This window comes from Lepidochelys kempii, chromosome 18 (assembly GCF_965140265.1).
Source record: "Lepidochelys kempii isolate rLepKem1 chromosome 18, rLepKem1.hap2, whole genome shotgun sequence".
Classification (NCBI taxonomy): domain Eukaryota; kingdom Metazoa; phylum Chordata; order Testudines; family Cheloniidae; genus Lepidochelys; species Lepidochelys kempii.
Genome location: NC_133273.1, coordinates 21,120,185 through 21,146,553, shown reverse-complemented (window position 1 = coordinate 21,146,553; position 26,369 = coordinate 21,120,185). Strand labels below are relative to the sequence as shown.

The 26,369-nt window shown below is 49.5% G+C and overlaps 1 protein-coding gene across 3 annotated transcripts in view; it reads right to left on the bottom strand.

Moving 5' to 3' along the window:
• The window catches only part of ARHGEF16 (Rho guanine nucleotide exchange factor 16), a 41,111-nt gene that overhangs the window by 5,443 nt on the left and 9,299 nt on the right, over positions 1-26,369 (bottom strand). For all 3 annotated transcript variants that reach the window (XM_073316609.1, XM_073316608.1, XM_073316610.1), the window contains exons 2-11: positions 21,608-22,185; positions 18,475-18,526; positions 17,001-17,170; positions 15,302-15,358; positions 14,783-14,943; positions 10,098-10,250; positions 9,171-9,300; positions 8,141-8,215; positions 5,784-5,876; positions 4,837-4,994 (exon numbers count right to left, since the gene is read on the bottom strand). In XM_073316609.1, coding sequence (XP_073172710.1) covers positions 4,837-4,994; positions 5,784-5,876; positions 8,141-8,215; positions 9,171-9,300; positions 10,098-10,250; positions 14,783-14,943; positions 15,302-15,358; positions 17,001-17,170; positions 18,475-18,526; positions 21,608-22,159 — 1,601 coding nt within the window. In that variant the 5' untranslated portion in view covers positions 22,160-22,185. The remainder of the gene's footprint in view (positions 1-4,836; positions 4,995-5,783; positions 5,877-8,140; positions 8,216-9,170; positions 9,301-10,097; positions 10,251-14,782; positions 14,944-15,301; positions 15,359-17,000; positions 17,171-18,474; positions 18,527-21,607; positions 22,186-26,369) is intronic.

The window sequence follows — 26,369 nt, the reverse complement described above, 5'->3', positions numbered from 1 at the left end:
TGCCAAGACACACACAAAGCTTAGTAGTTCCATCAGGCCTTTTCTTAGCTCATTAACTCCCGCCTCCCATCAAGGCCAAGTGGTTGGGCTCTCCTATAGACTTCTGCTGGCACAGCAGGGGCTGATGAAGTGGGATACGGGACCAACGTAGCTGTGCTGGCAGAAGCCTCAAGGGCAGATGCCATCACGCCAGCAAAGCTGCTGCTACCGGTCCTCTATCCGACCTTGGCTACTGGCTGCGGTTGGACCTCAAAACATAAGAACGGCCACACTTGCTCAGACCAAAGGTCCATCTAGCCCAGTTTCCTGTCTTCCAACAGTGGCCAGTGCCAGACGCTTCAGAGAGAATGAACAGAGCAGGGAAATCAGTGAATGACCCATCCCCTGTCGGCCATTTCCAGTGCCTGGCATGTATTGCATTCCTGACCATCTTGGCTAATAGCCATTGATGGACCTGTCCTCCATGCAGCTATCTAATTCTTTTTTGAACCCTGTTATATTTTTGGCCTTCACAACATCCCCAGCAACGAGTTCCATAGGTTGACTGCGTGTTGCATGAAGAAATTCTTCCTTTTGTTTCTTTTAAACCTGCTGACTATTCATTTCATTGGGTGACTCTTGTGTTATGTGAAGGGGTAAAAAACACTTCCTTATTCACTTTCTCCACCCCAGTCATGATATCACAGACCTCTATCTTAATCTCTCCTCACGTGGAAGCTGTTCCATCCCCCTCATCATTTCTGTACCTTTTCCAATTCTAATATCTTTTATGAGACAGGGTGACAAGAACTGCACAAAGTATTCAAGTTGTGGGTGTACAATGGATTTATACAGAGGCAATATGATATTTTTGGTCTTATTATCTCTCCCTTTCCTAAGGCTTCCTAACATTCTGTTGGCTTTTTGTGACTGGCACGGAGCAGATGTTTTCAGAGAACTAGCCCTACGTGTTGAGAAGCAGCATGATCCAGGGGACAGGGCACTAGCCTGCTGGATGACCTGGGCCAACTCATTTCTCTCTGCGCCTTGTTTAGGCTGTAATCTCTTTGCTGCAGGGGCTGTCTGGATCAGGCCCTTGACACGTGACTAACACACAGACCATCACAATCCACCATGTCCTAGAGCCAATAGCAGAGAGTGTTTGAGACAGGTGCTGGTTTGATTTTGGCTCTTGGCAACCCAGAGTTCAGTTGCCAACTGAACATTTAATCATGGACTTCTTTTTCTGGGATGGTGAATTTCTCAAGCCACCATGGGAACTGGTGCAGCATTCAAGGGCATATAGTCCATAATACGCTGAGAGCGCCACGGAAACGGGCAGAATTGCAGACAGATCCCCACCCAGAGAGAAAATTCGCATTTCATCTCCTCAGCATGTCATGGAATCATAGAATATCAGGGTTGGAAGGGACCCCAGAAGGTCATCTAGTCCAACCCCCTGCTCGAAGCAGGACCAATTCCCAGTTAAATCATCCCAGCCAGGGCTTTGTCAAGCCTGACCTTAAAAACCTCTAAGGAAGGAGATTCTACCACCTCCCTAGGTAACGCATTCCAGTGTTTCACCACCCTCTTAGTGAAAAAGTTTTTCCTAATATCCAATCTAAACCTCCCCCACTGCAACTTGAGACCATTACTCCTCGTTCTGTCATCTGCTACCATTGAGAACAGTCTAGAGCCATCCTCTTTGGAACCCCCTTTCAGGTAGTTGAAAGCAGCTATCAAATCCCCCCTCATTCTTCTCTTCTGCAGGCTAAACAATCCCAGCTCCCTCAGCCTCTCCTCATAACTCATGTGTTCCAGTCCCCTAATCATTTTTGTTGCCCTTCGCTGGACTCTCTCCAATTTATCCACATTCTTCTTGAAGTGTGGGGCCCAAAACTGGACACAGTACTCCAGATGAGGCCTCACCAATGTCGAATAGAGGGGAACGATCACGTCCCTCGATCTGCTCGCTATGCCCCTACTTATACATCCCAAAATGCCATTGGCCTTCTTGGCAACAAGGGCACACTGCTGACTCATATCCAGCTTCTCGTCCACTGTCACCCCTAGGTCCTTTTCCGCAGAACTGCTGCCTAGCCATTCGGTCCCTAGTCTGTAGCTGTGCATTGGGTTCTTCCGTCCTAAGTGCAGGACCCTGCACTTATCCTTATTGAACCTCATCAGATTTCTTTTGGCCCAATCCTCCAATTTGTCTAGGTCCTTCTGTATCCTATCCCTCCCCTCCAGCGTATCTACCACTCCTCCCAGTTTAGTATCATCCGCAAATTTGCTGAGAGTGCAATCCACACCATCCTCCAGATCATTTATGAAGATATTGAACAAAACCGGCCCCAGGACCGACCCTTGGGGCACTCCACTTGATACCGGCTGCCAACTAGACATGGAGCCATTGATCACTACCCGTTGAGCCCGACAATCTAGCCAGCTTTCTACCCACCTTATAGTGCATTCATCCAGCCCATACTTCCTTAACTTGCTGACAAGAATACTGTGAGAGACCGTGTCAAAAGCTTTGCTAAAGTCAAGAAACAATACATCCACTGCTTTCCCTTCATCCACAGAACCAGTAATCTCATCATAAAAGGCGATTAGATTAGTCAGGCATGACCTTCCCTTGGTGAATCCATGCTGGCACGTTAGTAATTACTCGGGAGCAGCAGTTCACTCTAACTCCTCTAGCAGTAGACCGTGGTGAGTTATTTCCATATAAATCCAATCCTCACCTGCCCACAGCAGCAACAGGATTCCAAATGGAAACAGACAAAAGTGACCCCAAAAGACTTTAAAGGCTGGCAAACACGAGAGACAGAAACATCCAGAAGGCAGAGAATTTAATCAGATCTCTGTGCCAACTGGGGGAGTGAGAGGAAACCAAGGAGTCAAATTATAGAAAACTGTTTAAGAAGCAACCTTGCAGGGCTAATATTCCTCTTTATGTGGTACCAGCTTGGCACAAATGGCACCAGAACGAACCAGAGGGAAGGTGCTTACCTTTGGTGAAATGAGCTTTGCAAGGTTATGTAGATAGCTAGATAAACACAGCCTTGCAAAGAGCTCTCCTGGAAGTGCCCTTTTTTGGTCAGGCAAACCAAATATTAAAGTCTACCCCCATCTTCTTTTAGACTGTATGGTCTTTGGGGAAAGGACTATCTTGTTCTTGTGCCTGTAAAGCTCCTAGCAGAATGGGGCCCTGATCCATGACCAGGGCTTCCAGGTGCTGCTGTATTATAAATATCACATGAGACCAAGTCAATGTTGTGCCCAGGTGGGTAAGTTTTCATACTAGCTTTGCAGGGCTGCGATTTGGTGGTCATGTTTTTACTTTAAATTCCAAAGACTGGCTATTGTCTTCCTTGTCCTCTCTCATTCTTGATATTGTGTGCTCTGCTTAAATTTTGAGGGAGAGGTGGTTTTTTTGTTTTGTTTTAAGATCATCACCACCTCTCCTCAATTGGGCCTCTGAGAGCAGGCGGTGGATGCCAGCTCCATCACGCTGGTTTCACTGCCCATTGTTAGTGCTCCCGAATAGCTGGAAGCAATAGGTTCCAGCAAAAGGGCCATCACAATGGGGTTAATTTGTGTACCTAAATTGCTCCTATTTGATGACTTGTAAGCAAAGGATTTGGTCAAAGATCCAAAGTTTTAAACATTCCCTTAAAGGGAGAGCTTCATAGCTGCAGGCTAAGGAGTGTCTTGGACAAAAGGCTTGGTGCCCCCTCCTCCTCTTTGGTGAGCTCACTAATAAAAGGGCAGGGATGACTGCTGTCCTGTAACGAATGCATTTCTTGCCCTTTTTAGCCTCTAACATTGATCAGAGAGGTTCAAGTGACAGCACTGGAGGGTAGAGCCACTTCATACCCAGCGAGACAGGAACAAGTTTCTACCCACCTCACCCCTAACCCATAACCTGTGGAGAGACATCACTGGGGTTTTTGGTTCGGAGCCAAACTGGAAAATCCAGGGGGAAAATATTCAGTTGCATTGGACCGGAAATAATTTTTTTTTTTTTTATTTGCTTGGTCTCAGGCCAAGCTAAACATTTTGTTCAACCTGAAATGATTCTGCCCCCCTCTCCCCCCCACCCCCCACTTCTTTGTTTTGCATCGTCTTCAGGTGCTTTTCCACCTGTGTGTGTGTGTGTGTGTGTGTGTGTGTGTTTTTAAAATGAGCTGGTGTGAAGTGAGACATCGAAGTATTTTGAGCTGGCTGAAACAAACCATTTAGACTTGCCTCAAAAAACCTGTCCCATTCCATTCGCTCTAGGCCCCAATCCCGCAGCAAGCATCTCAGCAAGAGGGGGACGTGACCCGTTCAGTCCCTGGCTTCTCTGCCGAGGTTCTCAACAGTAGCACCTAGGGAACGCCAGCTGGAAGGGGGTTGTTTTGGTTTGTTTTTTTGAAATAAGGATGCCCGTCGTGTTGGGGCTGGAGGAAGGGCACCAGCTTGCTTAACGACACAGGTGTCAAACCACAGTCAGATGGTCAACTGCGCTCACGATGGAATGGATTCAAACCGGTGATGGGCGTGAATGCTCCACCTCTCTCTGTCATTCTTCTCAACCACCTAGTCGACTAGGGCTCTAGCTTTGCAAATACACAGGCAGACATTCATGAGATCATGCATCTGATGAAGTGAGCTGTAGCTCACGAAAGCTCATGCTCAAATAAATTGGTTAGTCTCTAAGGTGCCACAAGTCCTCCTTTTCTATTCATGAGACAGTAATTTACCACTAGGTAATGCACCCTCAGTACTACTGACTGCTTCAGATGAGGCAATTGATAAAGTCTCTTCTTATGAGCTCAACAAGAAGAGACCATAAATATCCTCCCTTACCTTTTCTTCTTGGTTACAATCAGGACGTCATTAAACACAAAAAGGTAGCAGTTAGCCCGGCCAAAACCTTTGCGGAAGATACCAGCATCTTCTGAATGGGAAAGGGAGATCTCCCCTCTTTTCAGCAGCCAGCGGGAAGCTGAAATCAGTGGGAAAGGCTGCAACAAGAAATGTAGTCAATTTTGGGACACAATAGCAACAGTAAAAGAAGAGTCTGAAGTGATCAAAAGTCCCCGATTGCATAGTCAATGGAGAACTACGCAGCCATTGTAAGGCCAGATGTTGAGAGCTGGGCTCTTTGAAAAAAAATCTGGACTTAACTTGGGCACTGGGCAATTCTGAAAATCTGGCCTTTAGTGAGCTAGTATTGAAGGAGTTCCCTGGTAGAACAAGAGACAGCTATTTTAGCTGCATGAAACCATCCCCAGACCACGTAGAGTGACAACAGTAACTTCATTTCTCTTGCTCCTCCCACCAGCGGGATTGGCCTCAAAAGAAATTCTTTTAAATGCACAGCAGTTCTTAAAGTAATTAGTCCCACCCTTCTGTTCTGATCTCCCGACTGGTAGTGTGTACGGAGTGCCAGCAGGTTGACAGCGCTCTCGGCAAAAAGCCCAGAGATCCAATATTGCGTGTTAACAGTTTGCATCTTCAATTTTAAATGGTAGTAAAAGATACAGCTGGATAAACAGCTTTTGAGCGAGAGACTGTTCACTCAAATCAACCAAAGTTCTTGTTTTAAATGACAGCAACAATATAAAACTCTTAAGAGACAGACGGATTTTCAATGCGAGCTAGGTGCCTAACTCACTCTGGCATTTTAGTAATGTTCACTAGGTGCCTAAATACCTTTGCCAATCTGGCTGCAAGTATTGAAAAAGCTACCATCACTGCAAAGCATAAGAAGAGAAGCCCAGGGCACATTTCCAGCAAAGAGGACTCCTCACCTTGATCTTTCCAAACTCTAGGTGTTTCTGAAGTGTGTACATCTGCTCGGTCCTCTCCATCGTGTGGGCTCCCTCATTGCATTTCTTAACTAGCTAGAAGCAGAAAGACAGAATTATCCCAAAGCTTAGCTTGCGTTCTCTTTCTACACAGTGGACATAATTGGACAGCCTGGAGTTCTTCACTGCCACTAAACTGAGGCATGAAGTGAGGCAGGACGGTTGGAGATATGCACCAGAGATGTAAAAGTTTGGAAGAAGAATTGGTTTGCTACTTTAAAGCACCCTCTTTTCCACCGGAGCCATGACAGGCTTGCAATGCTGGGCCATTTTTGCCTGCTCTCACCAAGATTTTCCAGCCTTTACTTCCTCTCTTGCTGGAAAGCAAAATAAATGCAGTTCCCTCCCCCTGCCTTTCGCTACGCAACTCCTGGCAACACTGCCTAGGACTCAACTGATTTAAGGGTGACAACAGGCAGCGGCCACCCTTCCTGCTCCCCCCTTCATGGCCCAAACATGCCTGATCAAAGGGGATCCTAGAAATCTGTTCGCCATGGAAAAATGCGGAATATGCGATTTTAAAGAGAATCTTTATTTTTGTGAAAAAATGCATTTTGTGAAAAAATAAAAACATATTAAATTAACTAACTTTTACAGAGAGGAACAGTGTCACTTATTCAATGCACGTAATCTCCCCCTCTTGTGGTTGATTTCTGAATGCACTTTAAATTTACATAGCTAAACATACTCCAATAAACTGCTTCCAGCATATAGAGGTTACTCAACGGTGTACAGGGGTTCATGTCCAATTTCATTTCAGCCTCCAGATGAGAGTAACTAAAGTTATGAAAAGATGCCAAAAACTTTAAAAATCACCTCTGAAGACTGTGTCACTGAGTTTGGCAAGGACAAATTTCACATTGATGGTAATGTACCATTCTGTACTGTATGCAGCAAGGCTGTACATTACATTCAAAGGCAGACATAAGAACGGCCATACTGGGTCAGACCAAAGGTCCATCAAGCCCAGTATCCTGTCTCTGACAGTGGCCAATGCCATCTGCCCCAGAGGGAGTGAACCTAACAGGTAATGATCAAGTGATCTCTCAATTGTGGAACACATGGAAAGTGCTAAACAAACTGAATGAAAAAAGAAAACAAGAGGCTGAAACAGCAGGGCCATCGACAGCAGTAAACACACACTACACTGGGACTGGATCATTCTATTAATTTTATTTTATAATAATGACTAATGGCACTGGTAGGCTTAGAATTTGCTTAAAATTGTAAATATATATCAATAAAACATTGTGCTCAACTGATATCTATAGATATTGTGGCAAGGGAAACTGAAGTTCAGTGTTTCATTTTAATTGCAGGAAAACAGATTTTTTTATTGGAGAATTTTGGTTATATCACGGAAAACTAGGATCCTTGCTGATCAGCTGGCCTTTCATCTCTGTTCTGGACAGCTAGCAGCTACAGGTGCTTGACTGATCACTCCTTTGCTCCCAAGCCTAAAGCCTATATGATTCGGCAACACTAGGACAGTTTCAGTGGAGTCAAACTCTGTGCTTTCCCTCTCCACTCACTATTCCCTCCTCTCCTCGGCTGGACTGCCATCTGACTTCAGGATCTCTCAGAGCATCCTCTCAAGTGCTACCAGATCCTTCTGAATCAGGGACCTTGGGCTGTTCTGGAGCAAGGCAGTCTGCTTTTCCCCGCTTCTCGTCTCAGACACAGCAGTGAAGCGCTCCACCTCCCTTCAAAGCCATCCTGGGAGGCACTGGGTGGAAGGTCCCGTTTTAGTAGCTGTCTGAGGGAGACTGCTTTACAGACCACAGGGAATGTGAGACGAGTTGTTAATTACAGCGGAGAGCATGGCCCCTCGACAGTATGCAGCTTCAGACTACAGTGCTAGCGGCGTCTCTTCCACTGACAGCTTCCCTTCAGTGCAGTTAAACCATGCACATGTACCCCCCCACCCCATCACTGGCTCACAGAGGCCAGAATACAGCAGCCTCTTAGTGTGGGGGAAGAGGCTACTTTAACACTAATGGCAGGAATGATCACAATCCTGTGTTTGGGCAGGGGGGGAAGAGGTGGCTAATTCTTTGATTTATAATGTTGAAGTACTCTCAGAGGGGATCAGATGCCTCTAGATGCGTAGAGCAGCAAAAGGGTAAAGGCACTGTAACTCATGTGGCTGACTCGGGAAGTCCTCGCAGCCCCAAGGATCAGGTCTCCTGTGTAACACGTAGGCACGGCAGGTATTCTTGCAGCGAGGCAAAGCACCTGCAGTTTACTACTGGACAATACGTACAGCTTCTTCCTTCCTTCCAAGGCTGCAGATGCCTCACCTTGCTGATGGCTTTCAGGGCTTGGGTGGCAGCTTCGTAGGCTGTGCTGTCCACGCTGGTTTTCTGACAAACCGTCTAGAAGGTGGAGAGAACATTAGAGGATCCTTCCAAAACAAACGTCAATTTAAACGGCTTTGCTCTATTCCCCCACAGGTTCTAGGATGTGACAAACCCAGGGTCCTCTCCCAGGTGGGAGCTCATAACTAGCACCTGCAAGTGAGGGAGGGAAGGATGCATGCAACACTGAGGGAATTATAAACAAAACCAGGAGAAGCAATCATTTTGCTACTTGGAGGCATCTTTTCCACTTGGCCTCTTGGTGTTTCTTGTAGATGCTACATAGGGGCCGTAAAGAAAACAAGGATATTAACATGTTCTCATCCCTTTGCAGAAACTAGCTGTGTTGAGCAAAGCTAAACTGGCTCTCCACCCCCCCGCCCGACCCACCCCATTTGAGGGTTGCTGGATTCAGGGATTGCACAGAGGGGATGAATCTTTCAAAGATTGCTCTCTCCCGAACTTCCTCGTGCACATCACTGCTAGCCCAACCAGGGGAGCTCCAGGCTTTCCCCACTGCATGACCTAGATGCCACACCCCTGGTGCTTTTTTGGGCATTGAACAGAGTCTCAGTTTTGCAGACCATTTCCTACCCTAGGCCTTTGCATCTCCTCCCTCGGGGCAAGGCAGCGGCATTAGACTGTGAAAAAAGTAATTGAGGAACCAGGGCAGAGCGATAGGGATGAGAGACATCATAAGCCACACAGGGTCCTTCCATAGCAGACTGTGCATTGAAGGAAGTAGGGAATAGGGCCAACCAGCATTCTGGGCTGGAGTTCAAGTTCCGGACAAAGATTCTGGTCAGTTTCCGAACCGAACCTTCCTTGCATAGCTATAACACCAGCCAAAGACCGCCAGGAGGCAGGTCTCAAGCACTCTGCTGTGCTAGATTCATGGCAGGGCACAGTGAGATCAATGCACTCGGTCCCTTTGAAAGGTGCCAGGGAATTCCACTTGCTGGTTCTTACTTACGTCCATAAGCAGAGGGAGGCGTGTTACTCTTTGCATGGGGAGGATGAGGAAGGAGCTCATGGGCAGGCCACCACACTCTGGCTTCCTCTCAATTTGTTTCAAGGCCTCTTTAAACGTAGCATTCGTGTTTCTAAAATGGGACACAAGGATCCTCCATTAGGCTTGGGCTTTCCAGACCCTTCATGTGCTAGAGAAGCTAATGGCCCAGACATGACGTGGGTTCTCCAGGGTTTCTAACAGTTGGTTACAGCACCCAGGGAGACGTTAACAATTGGGACACATGCTTGGTTCAGATAATGCCTGTATTAATCCCCTTGGAGCTTAAGAAAAGGCACTGGAAACACTCAGTCCTCCCCACGGGTGATTATATCAGTACTGACATCGCAATGGATGACATGACCTTGGCATGAGCCGGAGAAAGCCTGACTGTTTGGAAAACACAGACATCCCAGCAAGAGATCCTCGCTTCCAGGCTGGGGTCAGAGCCCCTCCACAGCCACGAGTCTCCAGATCCAGGAAGGGAACGGATCCACCCTGAAAGCACTTCCTCTCTGGATGTTGATAATTTGTGAGTGGCGAGGACATTCTTGGATGCCCTTCCTCCCCCCTCATTACACCACCTCTGCTCACACAGAACAAACAATCCCAAACAATCATGCTATTGCTAGCTGAAGGTAGGTCCCACAGTCACTGTCCCAACTAGTAGAGGATCGTCCCCACATCTAGCCTTGAATAGCAAGCACACTGCAGCCTGGGGACAGGCATGAATTCCTTGAAAAAGGAGACATCCGAGTTACAGGAGAATTTGCTGTGCGTGACTCACTGGCGGGAGTGCAAAACTCATGGAAAGTCGCCATGCGTGGCTCAGCCTGGATTACTACTGGCTAGTTACAGACCCCAAAGCCCTGCTGTGCAGCAATAACTCACAGAAGCTTCTGTAGCGTCCTTTGCTGGTAGACTTCGTTGGAGCAGTAGACGACGTAAGGGTTGAAGCGGTTTGACACGTGATTCTCCAGGATGTCGCTGATGTTGGGGATCAGTATATTTTCCTGGTGCCGCTTCTCCAAGTCCTCAAAAAAACTGCCAAGAACAAACACACACAGGGCAATTGGTGGGGTCACAGGAAGCAGACTATGTGTGTCTGCATACAGGGATGCTCTCTTACCAAGTTCCCTTACCAAGATCTGCCGGCTCGCCACTTCTTTTGTCTCATAGAACTTCTTACTCATCCCTGGATTCATCTTGCCTCTCCCCATACCAATGGCTTTCCATTCAATGGACTTCGCTCCCTTATTTAATGTCCTGTGTTCTAGAGACTTTTTCCTATCAGTGTTATCAGCTCTTCCTCCAGTGCACCTCCTCCTCACAGTTCAGCTCAGGAAGAAAAAACAAAAAAACAAACCCCTAACTAGGCTACAATATCTGGTCCAAAAGCCAAGGCCACTTCTGATTAAGTGGGTGATTCACAAACACCTGGTAGAACAGGAGGAGCTTGGCCCACGTGGCTGTGACTACCCTGCATGAGGCTGCAGAGACTAGCAAGGGCTTGTCTACATGAAGAAACTGCCCAAAATAGCTACTGTAGAATAGCTTCCCACCTGGATGCTTTGCTCCAGAATAGAAGTCCCTTTTTTTCTTAGAGTTAGTGTGCTTCCAAAGCAGAGTAATTATCCTGAAACAAAGTGACTCCTATTCCGGAACAGAGGGTCCACAGAGGGAGCTATTCCAGCATCGCTATTCTGGAATCATTTATCTCATAACAGCTATTCCGGTCACTTACCCTGTGCAGACAAGCCCAAATTCTACCAAGGCAGAGACAAGTCTGCTCCCCCCAATGGCTGTGTTCCCACCTGCTGACCAGCAAACTCAGCCAACATGCAATTCGCGGTAGTGGGTGTTCCTGGGAGAGTTTCCATGCCATTAGATTATCGGCAAGCTGCCGAAGTGTCCTCGGGGAGGGTGTAACATTTGGGCAGACCAAGCTATAAACATCCAGAGAGGACTATGGCTCTTCTCCCATGCTATCAGAGAGACACCCTGCCTCAGACATCATGCCCCAGCCAGCCTGCAGCACCAGGACTGATTTCTCCATCTACCTGTGTACTATTTTAAGGCAGATCTGCTACCATGACAGCCAGAAAGCTCAGATTAAGACATAGGAGGAAATCTACTAGGGAACCAAGATTGACTCTTTCCTTAGAAGGGACTTTAAAAACAAAAAGCCAGCCACTGCCAGCAGAGCTGTTAGAAGCTGCCTGCAGGGAGGCAGGGAGCTATGTATGTGGTGAGGCCAGCAGGACAGTGTAACTCTAAACTTCCTTTCTATGTTTCAGCCCCAGGGAGGTGCAGCTCCTGGGTGTCAAGCCCACAGAGTCACTTCCCAGAACAAGCAGGTGTCACATGGGGGTGTGTGTGCAATCAAGGGGGATTTTATATGGGCCTAAAGGAAATAGCAGAATGCTGGGGAGGAGCATGCAGCGTGCTAAGCTGCAATTATCCTGTTCCCTGCTGAGTCTGCCTCTCCCGCACATACCTCACCCCGCCACAGGGTGCAGAGAGGGGAAGCTTCCCCAAGTGAGAATCCAGAACTCCTGGCCCAGGAGAGAAGGGAAATCTCAGAGACCCCTGAAGCACAGAGCCAGCTCAGCACAGCCACGTGGCCTGCCAGCCAGTAGCACGTGAACAGGGAGAGGTGATAAGAGGGGCTTAAGCCTCAGCATCTGAAATTTCCTCCCAGGAATAGTTCATGGTCCTAAATATCAGAACTCACTTCACAAGGGACATTCCCTAGACACGCTCAGAGACAGAATCCACAGGAACACACATGCACGGTTCAACAGAGAGACAGGCTCGCAGCCCCAGCATCTGGAATTGAATCTGAAACTCCCCCAAGTTCAGGTGTGGGGTTTGGGTTCGAGCCTCTAGAGGCATTACGCACACACTGCCCCAATCTTAGAAAGGGATAAGCCATCACCCCCGGCGCTAATGGAACGTAACTGGGATTCAATGCCTCACGAGGGCCATTCTTGCTCACATGGTCACCAGGTTTGGGTCTGACGCTTGGCCACCCAGGACAGGGGGGCCCTGGCAGGTCTCAGTCTATTCTGATGTATGCGCACGCATGTGTTATTTCAGATCTCCAGAGACCCAGGAGCTCCATATAATGAGCTCTCACTACAGGTCTCATAGCAGAGAGGGGAGGCTTTGCAATAGGTCTTAAAAGAAAGAGCCCCAAGCCAAGAGCACCTGGGCCATGCATCACATTACAGTCAGTCAGCACGGACCTCGGGGGAGGAGAGAGCCAGCAAAAAGCTTCCATACGCACACAGAGGGCTTTTGGAAAAAAGTTAGGTTCTAACTGACAGAATGATGGATTTCCCTCTGCCCTGGGAGACCCAGCTCGGAGCAGGATGGTCGGCTCTGAGCTTTGCAAACGCCTAGAATTGCTCAGCAGCTGGAGGCAGATCCACTGCTCCAGGAGAACGAGGGCTCTGTTCTCTCAGCACTGCAGACCCGAGGCCAGGCGAGCTAGTGCAGCATAGAAAGACAAGAAATCCCTCCTGGCCCATACGCACTGAGGGAAGGGACCTCCCTGAAAGCAAGGTTGGGGGGAGGGGGGAGGAAGGCGGCACAGATTAGCCCGTCCGCCCGCTGAATAATTATGTTTAGCTTTTATGACTTTGTTTTAACTGGTTATTGCTCAGGAAGGTGAAGCAACTGATTTTTTAATCAGTGACAGCGATATTGCTTATGATACAGGTCCTCTCCCCTCCCAAGGGCCAAAGGAATCAGCTCCCCCTCCCCCCACTTCTTTCACTGAAGGGGACCCCAAGGCACACAGTGGTCAAGTGACTCACCTAATGTCCCAGAGTTGGGATTAGTACTCCAGAGTTCCTGGTTCTCAGTCCTGTGCCTATCCCTCCCCGCCCTGCCCCCAACAGATTCTTCATGTCAGTTGTTTGAGGAGTAATTTTATTGCTCCCTCCCTGCCAAAACCCTCTCCAGGCCAGTTCCGGTCCTGCTCTCTCACAGAGCAAGCTGTAAGTCAGACATTCACAGAGCACCCATCTGCTACAGGTTGCAAGTCCCTGGAACACCCCCAACACAGGCTCCCAGGCCTTGTCGAGTCTTTGGCCCGTGCTTGCCTTTGTTCATTTTTCACACAGCCCAGCTCGCTGACAGCCAACAAGCTTTAGGTTCAGCGCAAGGCCAGAAAGGTTCATCCCCTCCTCAAGAGCAGAGGCCAAGCCGGCATTGGCGGGTTAGGGATGCAGCCATTTCGCTTTCGGCAGCCTCTCAGTGAGCTGGGGCAGAACAAGTAGTGGCTTGTTGGAAGGCTCCCAGGCAGCCTCTGCTCTACCAGCCACTGTCATGTCTAAACTTGCCCAGGGCTTTGCCATGAGATGCACCTATGCCTGTGTCACTGGGCCAGAGAGACGAAGGGAGAAGACACCCCACAAAATTTACTTTTACAACAAGGCTCTTCTAGGGCACAAGGGTGAGAATTTGAAACCAGTCCAGGGAGCCCAGTGGAGTCTACGCAGGTTTGAGCGCAGCTTTAATCAACAGGACCTCCCTACCCAAGGACGCAAACTTCACCAGACAACCTGGCACTGCAGAGCAGCAGCACCAGGAGGCCTTGGGCTGCCTAGTTCGAGGAAGGGCCCTGTGTGCTCGTCCCTGTCTGCACAGAGAACACAACCCTGTAGACACTAGCCACATGGACATACTCACGATGCTAGCTCCCTGGTATGCCAGTCAGGTGGGCTCGGCACCGTGGTACAGGGGCTTAGCAGAGGGGAAGGGGAGGCAGGAGGGTAAATGGTACGTTTGCTAACAACAGATTACACACAGACCTATGGCGGTGCCCCCCCAGTTGTTCCTTCAACAAAATGAATCATATTTAAATAGGGAGGGCAGCCAACCATGGGACACAGGGAATTCCCAATCACTCAGGGTCTTTAACTCAAGACTCGATGCTTTTCTAAAGCATAAGCTGCAGCTAAGCAGAAGTTATGGGCTGGATGGAGGAATCACAGCGTGAGGGTCTCCGGCCTGGGCTACGTAGGTGAGACTGGATGAACACAATGGCCCCCTCTGGTCTTAACATCTGTGAAAAGTCCTGGTGCCAATTCAGCTATTTCTTGGAGGATGGGGCAGATTCTGGTCCCTGTACCCCCCACCAACAGGGACCCCAGGTCTCTCTTGGCCAGGGAGCCTCCCCTCTCTCTTACCCATACAGTGTACGAGCTGCCGCCGCCAGGAGTTGAGTTCTTAGACTCCCTGGCGCTCCAGTGTACAGGTGAGCCAGGTTGTAACATCACTAGGCCCAGCTGCCCTCCATCTGTACAGAGGGGCAGCCAGGCCAAGGTTCAGTGGTGCTGGGACCAAGCAGTCAGAGCAACACTCTAGACCGATCCAGCGGCAGCTGTACTGATTTAGGACAGGACCACTGCTTAAAAGTGGTTGGGGTCAGGCCCCCACAGGGCCTATGGAACTTTAAGCAACTGCAAAAACCGGGGGTGTGCGCGCTCCCCTCTTCCCCTCCCCAGCACCCCGATAGGCACCACTACTGGGTAGATTTTCCCCATGCGCTCGCCTCCAAGATTTACCTTTTGCTGATGCTCAGGATCTCGCCGATGTTGGAGAAGAGGTGATGGTGCTCAGTCTGGGTCATTGTCTCCTTCAGCTCTTCGGATTTCATGAAGTGACACACCAGGATACCCAGGCTGTGCAGGTAGGAGTATTCAGAGGTGATAATCTCAAAGATCGCCTGATCAATGGGGTACCGGGGGGAAAACAACAACAACATACCCATGAGGACTGAAACATCTGAGCAGCAATCATTCCCATAGACAATGTGAATGAGTGAAGCGACATGATGGTGCAACAACTACACACACGCTGGACTGTAAGAGGCTAGAGAAACTTGACACCGTGGCAGCGTCATTCCACGGAGAGGCCGGAAGACCTCAGCCATTGATTGAAACATAGCAATGGTCACCACCAGCAGTAGGTTCACTAATGCACCCAGTAGTGCACCCGAGAAGGCTCTCCTAGGACAAGGCTCCCGTTAACCTAACCCCAGCTGACTGACGGAGCCCTCACGTATGCAGAACAGCTTCTCTCACCTCTTGCCTTTTGCGTTCCTCTGGGGTTATTCTTTCTAGGATGCCTGCTTCCTGCACCTGAACGACAGAGAAAAATCACGCTGAGCGTGAAGGGCAGTGCTGCTCCCAGCACCAAATACGGAGTCCCGCACGCAGGCCGGGAAAGCCATCACACATGGTGCACCATTGCCCCAGGCATCCGGCAGGAGCTCTCCCCAGCCTCCTGCATTCTGTGGTCTAAGGATGTAAGAGCCGACATAGCAGGTCAGACACCCAACCTGGCACTTTGCCTCCAGCAGCAAACAACAGATGATTCAAAGGAGGATTAAAATCATTCCCAATGCATGTGGTCAATGGTGAAAAACTGTATCCCGGGACAGATTCTTCCTGACCTTTGCAAATAATCGGATTGCATCGGGAGCATGAGATACCCCAACCTTGCAGGGTGCTATGGTAGAGTAGAACCTCTTGGTTTGAGAGTTATCAGGTCACTATTTCCACAACACCCTCGGCCAAAGCAAACCACTGAAGCAGGTACTAGCAGTTGCTAAACTGGCCTGCCGGAGAGCTGTCAGGTGTTAAACTTCATTACTGGGTCTTACAAGTGACTCTCTTGGAGGCATCTCTTGAGAAGTCTAATAATTGTAATGGGATGGGAACGGGCGGTGAATAACCAAACCATGAAAACAGACTTGCAGCCTCGGAGGCAATGACCCTTGGAGGTCATATTCTAGTCCAGGCGAACAATGAATCATGATTTTCATAAAGATTTATACTCTCCTATAGCAGCCTTTACTATTATTGGGAAGTGTAAAAGGCATTTGTTTTTCTCCTGATGTGACCCCTCTATCAAACAGAAATATCAAATAAATGAGTTTAGGAAGCTTTTGGGACGGACGGATACACGCACATTGGATGCTGAGGTCTATCTGGAATGAGAGCCCAGGGACCTGGGCTGATAACCAATTAGACGCTAATATGGATCTCATCTGCTTTGGCAAGGAAAGTGAAAGGGATTTTCTTTTACTAAACCCTTTGACCAGCGATCAGCTCCTTCTCTGTGAAGGTTTATGAACATTTACCTTTCCTCCTGCCAGCCACACCCTGAGGCAGCCGCCCCGTCCTACAGCTGGGTGTACTCAGACACTTGCCCATGTTGACAGAGCAAGCCAGTGACAGTCAGGAACACTGACTCTCAAGCCCCCAGCCTCGTGGTGTTAAAACCCCATTTAATTTGGTTGGGGGTGGGGAAAGCAGCCACTACTCCTGTGGGTCACATCCATTTCCTGGCTTAGCAAGATTTACACAGACTCAAACCCAGCTCTGAGCCAAATTTTAAAAAAAGTGCTCATAAAACCTCCCCAGCCCCTAGGGAGATTCGCCTGCAGTGAGCTCCAAGTCTGGTTCAAAGAGAGAAAACAGCAACCTTCAACCCAGATACATCTGCTCCTCTGTGCAACGGATCAAGCTCCTTTCTGCACATTAGTACAAGCCCACACCATCTACGCAGCCCTGCTCGCCCCAGCCCCACCGGCAGCAGGGGCCCACACCGTGGGATACTGAAAGAGAAGGAAAACCAGAGTCCAGGACTAGAAATCCCTCTGGTAGTTTGCCTGGAGTGAGCGGGAGCAGCAGCAGCGGGCTCTCTCTGGCACGCCACAGGGAGCATTCGAGGACAGGACAAAGTGGCAGAGTGTGAGGCAGGGCTCCTGCTCCCTACCTCAGGTAGCTGGCTCCAGGTCACCTGGGCGGGGCGATAGCTTTTCACCACGATGGTGGCAGGAGCAGAATGCTCCTCCACATTGGAGTCCTCCTCCAGCAAGTCATCGTCTGACTCATGGTTGATGGAGTTCAGCCCTCTCTCACGGATCTCCTGATAGAGCCGGGGCTCTGGAGGGAGGACACGAGCCAGGAAATTACACACGGACTCTGAGAAATAGCTCCCCTTCCACCCAGAGCCCACCTCTCCCACAGCCCTTTCCACACGGGAGGGGAGGGGAGAGACCACAGGAACCCCGCATTTGACAGCCTCTGGAAGGTCCCCAGGAGCAGGGTCTCCTCAGCTGGGGCAGGATCCGTGGCCAGGCTGGGATGTGGCACAGGGGCAAGGGAGAGTGCCGGGGAGAGGGATGAGATGAGAGCGCTGAATGTAACATGGCAAGGTCAGGGGGCCTCTCTGGCAAATCGGGAGCCTCAAGACAGAGAAAACATACAAAGGGAGAGTTTTTACAGAGGAGACATTTACAGGCCCTACAACTGCTCTGTGCAGAGCTGGAGCTGAGGGGAAATCCAGGCAGCAGACAGGTCCTGCTCCCCGGAAACAGGGTCAGGAGCACAAGCAGCAGCTGGGGTCTCAGCTCCTCGTAAACATACCAGAGAGAGAGAGCGCACCACGGAAGCAGTTAATCCTTGCATCACCCTCAGCAGGAAGGGGGCAATGTTGTGGAGTCCATTTTACAGGTACGGAAATCAAGGCAGAGGGGGCCAGTAGCTTGTCCTGGGCCAGAGGCGGATAATGTCAAACATGGCAATAGCGCTCAGGAGTGCCTGGCTGCATGGTGTGGGCTCAGGGCAAGCTTCTTTCAGAATAATGCTCAGGACCACTGGACACAAGCTCAATGCCATCTCAGACGAGATTCTGCACCAAGTAATTCAATTATTTCCAGAGTGCCACTGTGATTCCTAGCGCTCCGCTGAATAAAGAAAGGCAGGTTCCCTGCCCAGGCCAGCTTGCAGTCTAGGTCAACGGTTAAAGGCAAGAGCAGAGGAAGGGGATGAGGTGGACAAGCAGGACGACAGTCAGATGATGCAGTCACACAGGAGGCTGGTGCACACACCTTGGTTGTTACATTCCCCCAATCCCTCAAGCGTGAAAGTTCATTGATTTGATTCGATCAGTGCTTGGGTCAACCCTTCCTGCTTCGAACCCAGAAGCAGCGAGCCCCATCCGCTGGGCAGGCTTGTTTGCATGGCTCATTCCCACAGGGAATGCTCAGACCACGACCCTGGCTGTTCTCTCAGGCCCTCTTGGATCAGCATCTCCCCATGGCTGTGATGGCAGGAGGCACCTCTCAGCTGGGAGACACTCACTTACCCTCCCCGACGCCCAGCTGCAGGAGCAGTGCCATGGGAGAGAAGGGTGATGCCAGCAACATCAAGGACTTTGGGAACAGTGGGAGTGAAAAACAACTCACCATCCTTAAAGGAGCCCCCGTGTCTCTGCATCCGCTTCCTCCCGAGTGTTCTCTGCAAGAGTGACAGGAAAGACAGAGTCAATAAGAGACATGGGTAGACAAAGTCAAACCTCATCTTGACAGCTCTGGAATAACAAGCCATTGCTGGAGTCTGATTTCTTTCGGTTCATTTTACAGGGAGCAGGAGATGCTCTTTTGACAGCCCTGGGTCTGCCCTTTATCCATCAACTAAACCAAGTGTCTGTGCAATCTCCGCATACACATGCTGTTTCCCTGCCCCCTCAATGTCCCCAGCCCAGACCTGGAGGGACACACCCCAGGGAGTTCAGTCTTCAGACATTCCACACAAGCTGCCAACTCTGGAGTAGATATGACACCGGTAAGTGTCCAACAGGGAGTAATCCCGCGCTGACAGGGGATGCACTAGTTGAGCAAACAAGTCGGTTCCATCTCTAGACCTCTGCCACACTCCGCTCCTTTCCCCACAGGTCAGGTAAGCGCTCTTAAGTGGTATCAACTTTTGGTCATTAGCAGAAGTGAACAGCCAGCCTGTGACCAGCCTCGGATGGCTTCCTGACAGAGCAGTTCTCTTTCCCACCCCCTTTGTCCTCACCTGGAGGACTATAAACTTGCAAGAGGAAAATCCCACTTGGGGACTGGAGGAAACACAAACAAACACTGAACTCTGTAGCAAAGTTAGCCAATTAGGTCGTGTGTGTGGAGAGAAAGGGTGCTTTCTTTAAGTATAGACGTTTCTCATTGCAGAACCCCTTACTTACATAAAGTCCCATCAGGTCACAAGTGGGCAGCCATAGAGGGGCATCAATGACAAGGAGGGTCTGAACAATTTTTACTATGGGAAGACACCCAGAAGATGCCTCAACTTACCTACATCACAAGCTAGAAAGAGAAACTCTACTCTGTACCAAAAATAAGAGGCTTGATTCTCCCCTCATGCCAGGGTGTCTCCTTTGCCTTTGGCAGAGTCCCCCTCCCTCAATTCTGATCTCTGGAAATCCAGTCCAGTGGGCCTAAGCGGAGTTATCCAGAATGGGAGCATATAAAAAAAAAATTAGGGGCCAGCTTTGAAAATATTGGGCTAAGTGACTTACTCAGGGTCACACAGCAAATCAGTGGCAGGGCTGGGGATAGAACCCAGGTGTTCTCTCAATCTCATGGAGTCTGGTTTTTTTTTAAATTTAGTTCCTTAAAAAAGGAAGTTATCTAACCAGCTAGTAACCTAGTCAATACCATCCTCGTCTCTCAGGAAAAACGTGAATTCCATTGGTCTTGCTTGCAGTTTTGGTTGCTTTTAATAAAAAAAAGCACGTGAGTGACTCAGCTTTCATCTTACATTACCTAGTTTTGGGTCAGAGCAGCCCTAAAGTTATCTCAGTATTTCTTCTAGCCGGATGCAGCCTCTCTACGTCTTGTCACAGCACGTATACAAACGATACCTTCGGTTAATCCGCGGTAGTGTCCGTTTCATTTGTTTCTGGGATTATGCCACTCTTCTACAAACGCTAGCCCCGAGCCTGGTGCAAGTCTGAGAACTGCACCAGGCTCGGGGCTAGCGTTTGTAGAACGGGGGTTAAGCTGGCTCACGTGAGCAGCTTCACTCATTTCTGTGACTGGACTCTGTCTGCACCGCCAACATGCATCAGGCTGCAACTCACCTGTGCTTTCAGGGTATGTCTGTACCATGTGCTGAAAGACCAATTCTATACAGCTATCTAAACTCAGTCCACTCCCCACCAGCTGTTACTTGCACATTTGTGAAAAGCACTTCAAAACAAGCAGCTCCCCCCTGCCACGAACCTTAGATGCAATTGTGAGCGAACGAAGGAGCCAGGCAGAACATGAGCTGATGTTAAACAGCTGGATTGCGTCCTTCCCAGAGGATTAGTCACCGCATTACATCAGCTAGACATAGCCTGTTCTTGCCCCCCCGAGCTCCACAACCTTTCCAAGTGAGTTTAGTTGCTAAAACTTAACCTGGACTGATCTCAAACCCTCCCCCCCACCTCCCAAACCCTAATTCTGAAAGGCACAGCAGTTCTGATGGTGTATTTCATTTAATCTTAAGCAAGTACATACAACGACCTGGCTGCTGTGGATAGCTGTAGACAGCCCAGAAGATGCACTGGAAGCCTGGGACTTAGTTTATTTATTGTGCTTTGGCCTCTCAACCACTGCTGGCCATACCTAGGGTTCAAGCTGCAGTAATTAATGGCATCTGCAGGGAGTGGAGTTACAGAAGTTGGATCTGCTAATGGGAGAGAGGGGAGGGGCCAGAAGAGTCTGGACGTTCTATGATAATTTTGCAAATTTCACATGTGTGAAAGCAAGGGGATAGAAATCAGACCGTGACCCTCTCGGCTGTGTTAGGCTGTGAAAGAGCATCATGTCTGGACACTGAGCTAAGGCAGAAAGAAGGGCCCTGCAGTCCTTCCAGCACATCTCCTCACTGTGTACAGCTGCTCTTCAAAAGCGTGTCCAAGTCATCAAACACGCAAGCAGGGTGATCACTAGCAACCTACACCCAAGGAAAGCAGAAGGCCACCCAGGTGGCGAGGATCAGCCACTTTTTCCCAGCCAGTATTACACCGGTGACTAACCACCAGCCATGGGTGCACTAGAACCAGCTGAGGGAACAACAGAGCTTCAAAACCTCGATTAACTGGTTTCACAACCGTGCATTTGGAAGCCAGCCATTAGGGGAGGTGACTATATATGGCTCAACTAAGAGACACACCATCCCTGCTGGCTGAGTGACCAGAGACAACACAGTGCTCAGCTGAATTGTACAGATGAGAACAAAACTCTGGTCTGAGCTTTGGCCCCAGGAACACCCAGGCAGCTGCCGCTTCAGCTGATGGAGTCTGGCCAGGAGTGGTGGTAGAAGAGGTAGAGTTTATTATCTAGTGTGTAAGCTCCTTGGGTGGCAGGACCATCTTTTTGTTCTTTGTTTGTACAGCACCTGGCACCATGAGCTCCTGCTCCATGACTAGGGCTCATAGAAGCTAAGATATTACAACTATTCATAACCTTTTGTTCAGGCAAGGGCAGATCTGGCGTACCCCAGGTGACACTCCAGCAGGAGGAGGGACTGGAAGCACACAACAGGGCCTACCTTGGTTCTCCCTGGGCTTCGCGCTGGGTGTGCGCTGGTGTCCTGCGACACGGGCTTTAGGGTGGCGATGTCCTTCGAAGGCTCCTCGGCATTCCCGAGCCCCTTCATGGCAGCCCGGTACGACGTGTTCCGTAGGTTGCGCTTGAGCCCACTAGAATCCAGCTCGATGTCCAGGTCATCCAGGGAAATGCCTGGGGCTGACATCCGCTTGGGGTCGCAGCGAGCTGCCTCTTTACTTGGCATGGCCACGGCGAAGCTCTGGTGGCGGGCAGGGGTCTTGGATTTGGTAGACACGGCCAAGCTTTTGGGGATCAACTGCTGGGTGCCCATCTTCAGCGCGGCTGGGCTCTCTGTGCTGAGGATGACGCGACAGGGCTCGGTGGGGGACGGGGAGCGCTGGGCCGCGAACGAGGCGCTGTCTAGTGCTGCCATGGAGCTGCGTTTCCCAGAGGGAGGGGTCACGTTGGCATCTATCCGCAGCTCTGAATGGAACTTGCGCTCCAGGAGAAGGGCCTTGTCGCCCACGGAGCTGTCAGAATGCCTGTGAGACATGCTGGCGCGGTGGGGAGCCAGAGACCCTGCAGAGAGAACAGAAAGGGCACAAGGCTTAAGGAGCTATCCCCTCTTCCAGGAAGAAGGGTCAATGAAAGAGATCCAGGACCAACACAGAGGGGTCCAGGACTGGATGGGGTATGTTTGTTCAGTTGTTTTTTTGTTTTTTTAAAAAGAGCCAAACAAACATCCCCTCCGGCATTTGCAGCATTTTGTGTTAGCATAGGAGAGTCTGGAAAATGAAATCTAGAGCACGAGCTAGCCTAGGACTTTTGTGACGGGAAAAATTAAAAAACACCCAGCAAAAATCAATCAATACACAGAACAGCAGACCTGGGGGAAAAAAAACCCAAAGAAATTACATGATCTCATTTATTATATTTCAACACCACCTTGAAACTCCAACTGAGATTTTGACCCCGTCGTGCTAAGCCTTGCACACACATGCAGTTAGAGACTGTCCCTGCCCCAGACTACAAAAGAAACAAGACAAAAAGTGGAAGGGGCAGACTCAGACAGGTGAAGTGACCTGACCTGCTGGTGGCTGGGAAAGGAACTTAGTCTCCCATGCCTGAGCTGTATGCTGCAAACACCAAGGGAATCTGGAAGCAACAGCGAAGCTAGAGAAGTTTAACAAATGAAAAAAGAAACTGAAGTGAAAGTGACACGGCCTTGCCCAGCACGTAGGCAATCAATGAGTCAAAAATGAACCAAGAGCTGCCTACACTACCTGAGTGCCATCAGACAGGGTCACGCTAACTGACTGTGGCTGAGTTCTACTAGAAGAAATGAAGACCTCTTGCAAACAGCTGGCAGCGTCATGGGCCCAAGCGAAACCCGGGCTTATGGAGCTGAGGGGGCTGCAGGACTCACGCAGGTAAGAATGTGAATCCCCACCATGGACCCAAGAAGCCCACAGCAGCTCTGGGGAGTCTTTCAAAAAAAAAAAAAAAAAAGACCATAAAGGAGCTGTTTGTTCTCCCATCAAAACATTCTCTGTGAAAAACCCAGAGGGAAAAATCTCAAGTCCCCCTTTCCCCCCTGTTAGATCCCATTCACCATTATACCCAGTGAGCATCTGAATAAATACAGGCAGTTATTGTCCAGTCCATTGTGTGTTTCCTCTCTCCTCTGCTTAAACACTCCACAGGAGGCAAGTTCCTGGCCCCAAACAGCCCCAGGAGACTGCGGACAAGGAGGGACTTCACTGCACACCATCCTTTACACGTAGGTTCTATCCAGCAGTCTCAGCAGCACCCTGAGTCCCCCACCTTTTAATACTGCATCATTCAAAGGAAAGGAAAGCCTCTGGGGAAGGGACCCTCGTTCCCATCCAGATAGGACAGCAACCAGGAATTCCAGGGCTTGAATTTTGTACCAGGTCTCCCCTTACCTTTTATCTGTGGCTACATCGTATATTAGGTATACTTAAGACACAGAGGTGAAATATAAGTAGTAATTAACGTTGTAACACAGAGCCCCAGGCCTGCAAAACAGCGTAGCCAAATTAGGCCTTAAGATAAATTAGCATAATTAAGTTAGTAATAAACCTACTCAACTTTTGTCTGTGTTTTGTGATATGCTGATGTTCTGAAAATAACCGCTCACCTTGGATAATAACGACTACGAGAGAGCAGCAGCCACCACAAGATGACCATTGGTAACTGGGGCAAAATTTTATGCGGACAAGGGGACGTAAACATTAACAAGTACAAGGGAAACAAGCTAGCCTATGAAAATGGGGCACTCCAAAAGTAGTGGGGTGTGGAAGTTCAAATAAGGAGAAGGGGTTAAAACCTTCATAAAACGTCTGAATGCCAGCGGCATCAGTTAACACATTATAAAAGCCGTATCCTGGCCTGCATGCGTTAGTCGAGGGGGTTGGGAGGGGTGGAGAGGGGGGAGATGCCAGGATGATAATCACTGGTGAGGAAGAGGATGAAGATTGGCTCTTAGGGTTTTTCCATAAGGCTTGGTGGGAGTAATGCAAATATTCTGTATTGGTCTCTCCCCTTTAGCAGGTTGCAGTGTCTGGTTGGCTAATGAAAGCAATTATCATCGAAAGAGCACGATGTGGTCTCTGCTGTGCACCTTGGTATCCCCCTTCTATTGATAATCTCCCTATGGTAGGGCATCTTGGGGGCTCGCAATCCAATCAGCTAATTCATAGCAGGTGCAAAACTGTGGGCCCAGTCAGAAGAGGTGGTTTGGTTTGACAGACGACACAAGCGAAGGTGCCACTGATCAGGAGGTTGGTACTGAGATAAAGTCAGTCTACGGCCCATGGGGAGGGCAGATAAGGAATATATATACTGTTCCTTTAAGAAATTTTCTTTTCACGTGTTTGTACAGCACTTAGCATGAGCCTCCAGGGCACTACTGCAATACAAACACAAATCCGGCCACCACCCATCCCTAAGGTGAGGTAAGGAGAGGACCACACCCTGGCTACAGGGAAAAGAAACAGATTTGGCAACTCTGGTTGGGTTTCAAAGCTTTGCCACTTCCTTTGATTGGCTCTGGGGCTGATGTCAGCAGAGCAAGTTCCAGTTCTTTGCTCCAAGCGGGGAACAGGAAGATGAGTAGGGTGCAACCACCACCTGCTGCACTTGTCCTTTACTTATTGCTCTCTATTCTGCTTCCTGCACACTTGCCCTCTGCTGCCACCCTGGGCTCTCTCTAGAGGAATCCACACCATGATTCAATAGCTGCACTAGAGAGAACGCACCTCCGCTCCCCCAGAGGTTCCAAATGTCTCCAGAGCCATTTGGAAAGCCAGGCACGTGCCCTGTGCAGAGCAGGGAGCATAGGTGAGGGTGCAAAGTCCTTACTGACAAGTTTGGGGTGACCCCATTTGCAAGCAGCTGTCACCTCATAGACCCCACTCTGCATAGTGCTTTTCTGGGAGAGAAATGCTAACGTGATGTGCAACACAACTGATGCACTTACACCCCTTTTCTCCCCAATACATGATTTCAGAAAAACATGCTCCAAGTTGTCCATACTGAGGCCCCATTGTACCGAGCTCTCACTGAGCCATTCCCCATCAACCACCATCGAACAGGAAACACAGACCAAGACTTGAAACATGTTCTTCTTTATAAGCACTGGCAGAAAGACAAGTCTGCCCAATCTACAAAAGCCTGTTTGATTGAGAGATGTATCATCTGCGTGGACAAAGGATGCATGCCCCGTGCCGGCCAGTGTCCTGCCAAGCATCCTGTCGGGGGGAGAAGAGTAAAACCGCCATGCTCCACCCATTGATACAGGCGGTGCTGCAGAGAAGGGCCCTTTTTAGCAGCAGTGGAAATAAGGCAGCTAACAGAGATGGCAAAATAGGAAACTGGCCAACCTACAGCCATTGCAGTTCTCCCGAGGTGCTCCGGGAAAGAAAGGTGGGTTCTGCTGTTCTGAGCACAGACCTCGGAACCAAGAGCTCCTTAGTTGTAATCCCAAATCTGACACTGAGTCACCATGTTACCTCTGGCAAGTCACTTCACCTCTCAGGGGAAACAGGGACATTTGGGAACAGCAGCACTAAATAGTAAGAAAAATGGGTCCATGCCATGAGGTAGGGTCTGAATTCTGATCCTACCTTGTTTGAGGGATGGGAAAGAGGAAGTTTGACTCTGACCCAATTCCGGGACAAGAGTCAGCTGCAAAATTCAGATTCAAAGCAGCTTCTGAACCTCTGCAAGTCTGGAGGCATTTGGATCCAGCATCTTGGTTTAGCTTTTGTGGGCGACAGATTATCCCACATCTGCTTACAGCCAGGTTCTTACACCTTCCTCTGAAGCATCTGATCAGGCCACTGCCAGAGACGGGATACTTGGCTAAATGGACCACAGACCTGATCTCCTCTGGCCATCCCCATGTTCACCACCTCTAGTATTACTAGTTATCACTTTGATTCTCATGACTCAGAAGCAAGGTCCACGATCTGCTCCTACTGAGGAAGACAAAGGCAAAGCCCAGCAGACCATAGTGAGCTTTCCCTGAGCTGAGCAAGCACGGATTTGGAAGGGCTCTAGAGAGGGTTCATTCCCCACTGTACAACTTCCCACCAGCTCACAGACCGGGTGCTTCGGCATGTGTTTTATAGAACAGTCCCTTAACCCGCTCTCTCCCCTGCTTTGAAATCTACAAGGAATGGACACGGCCCTGTTCGGAACGTTCTCAGCCTGCAGACGCTTACGTACGTGTCTTATTC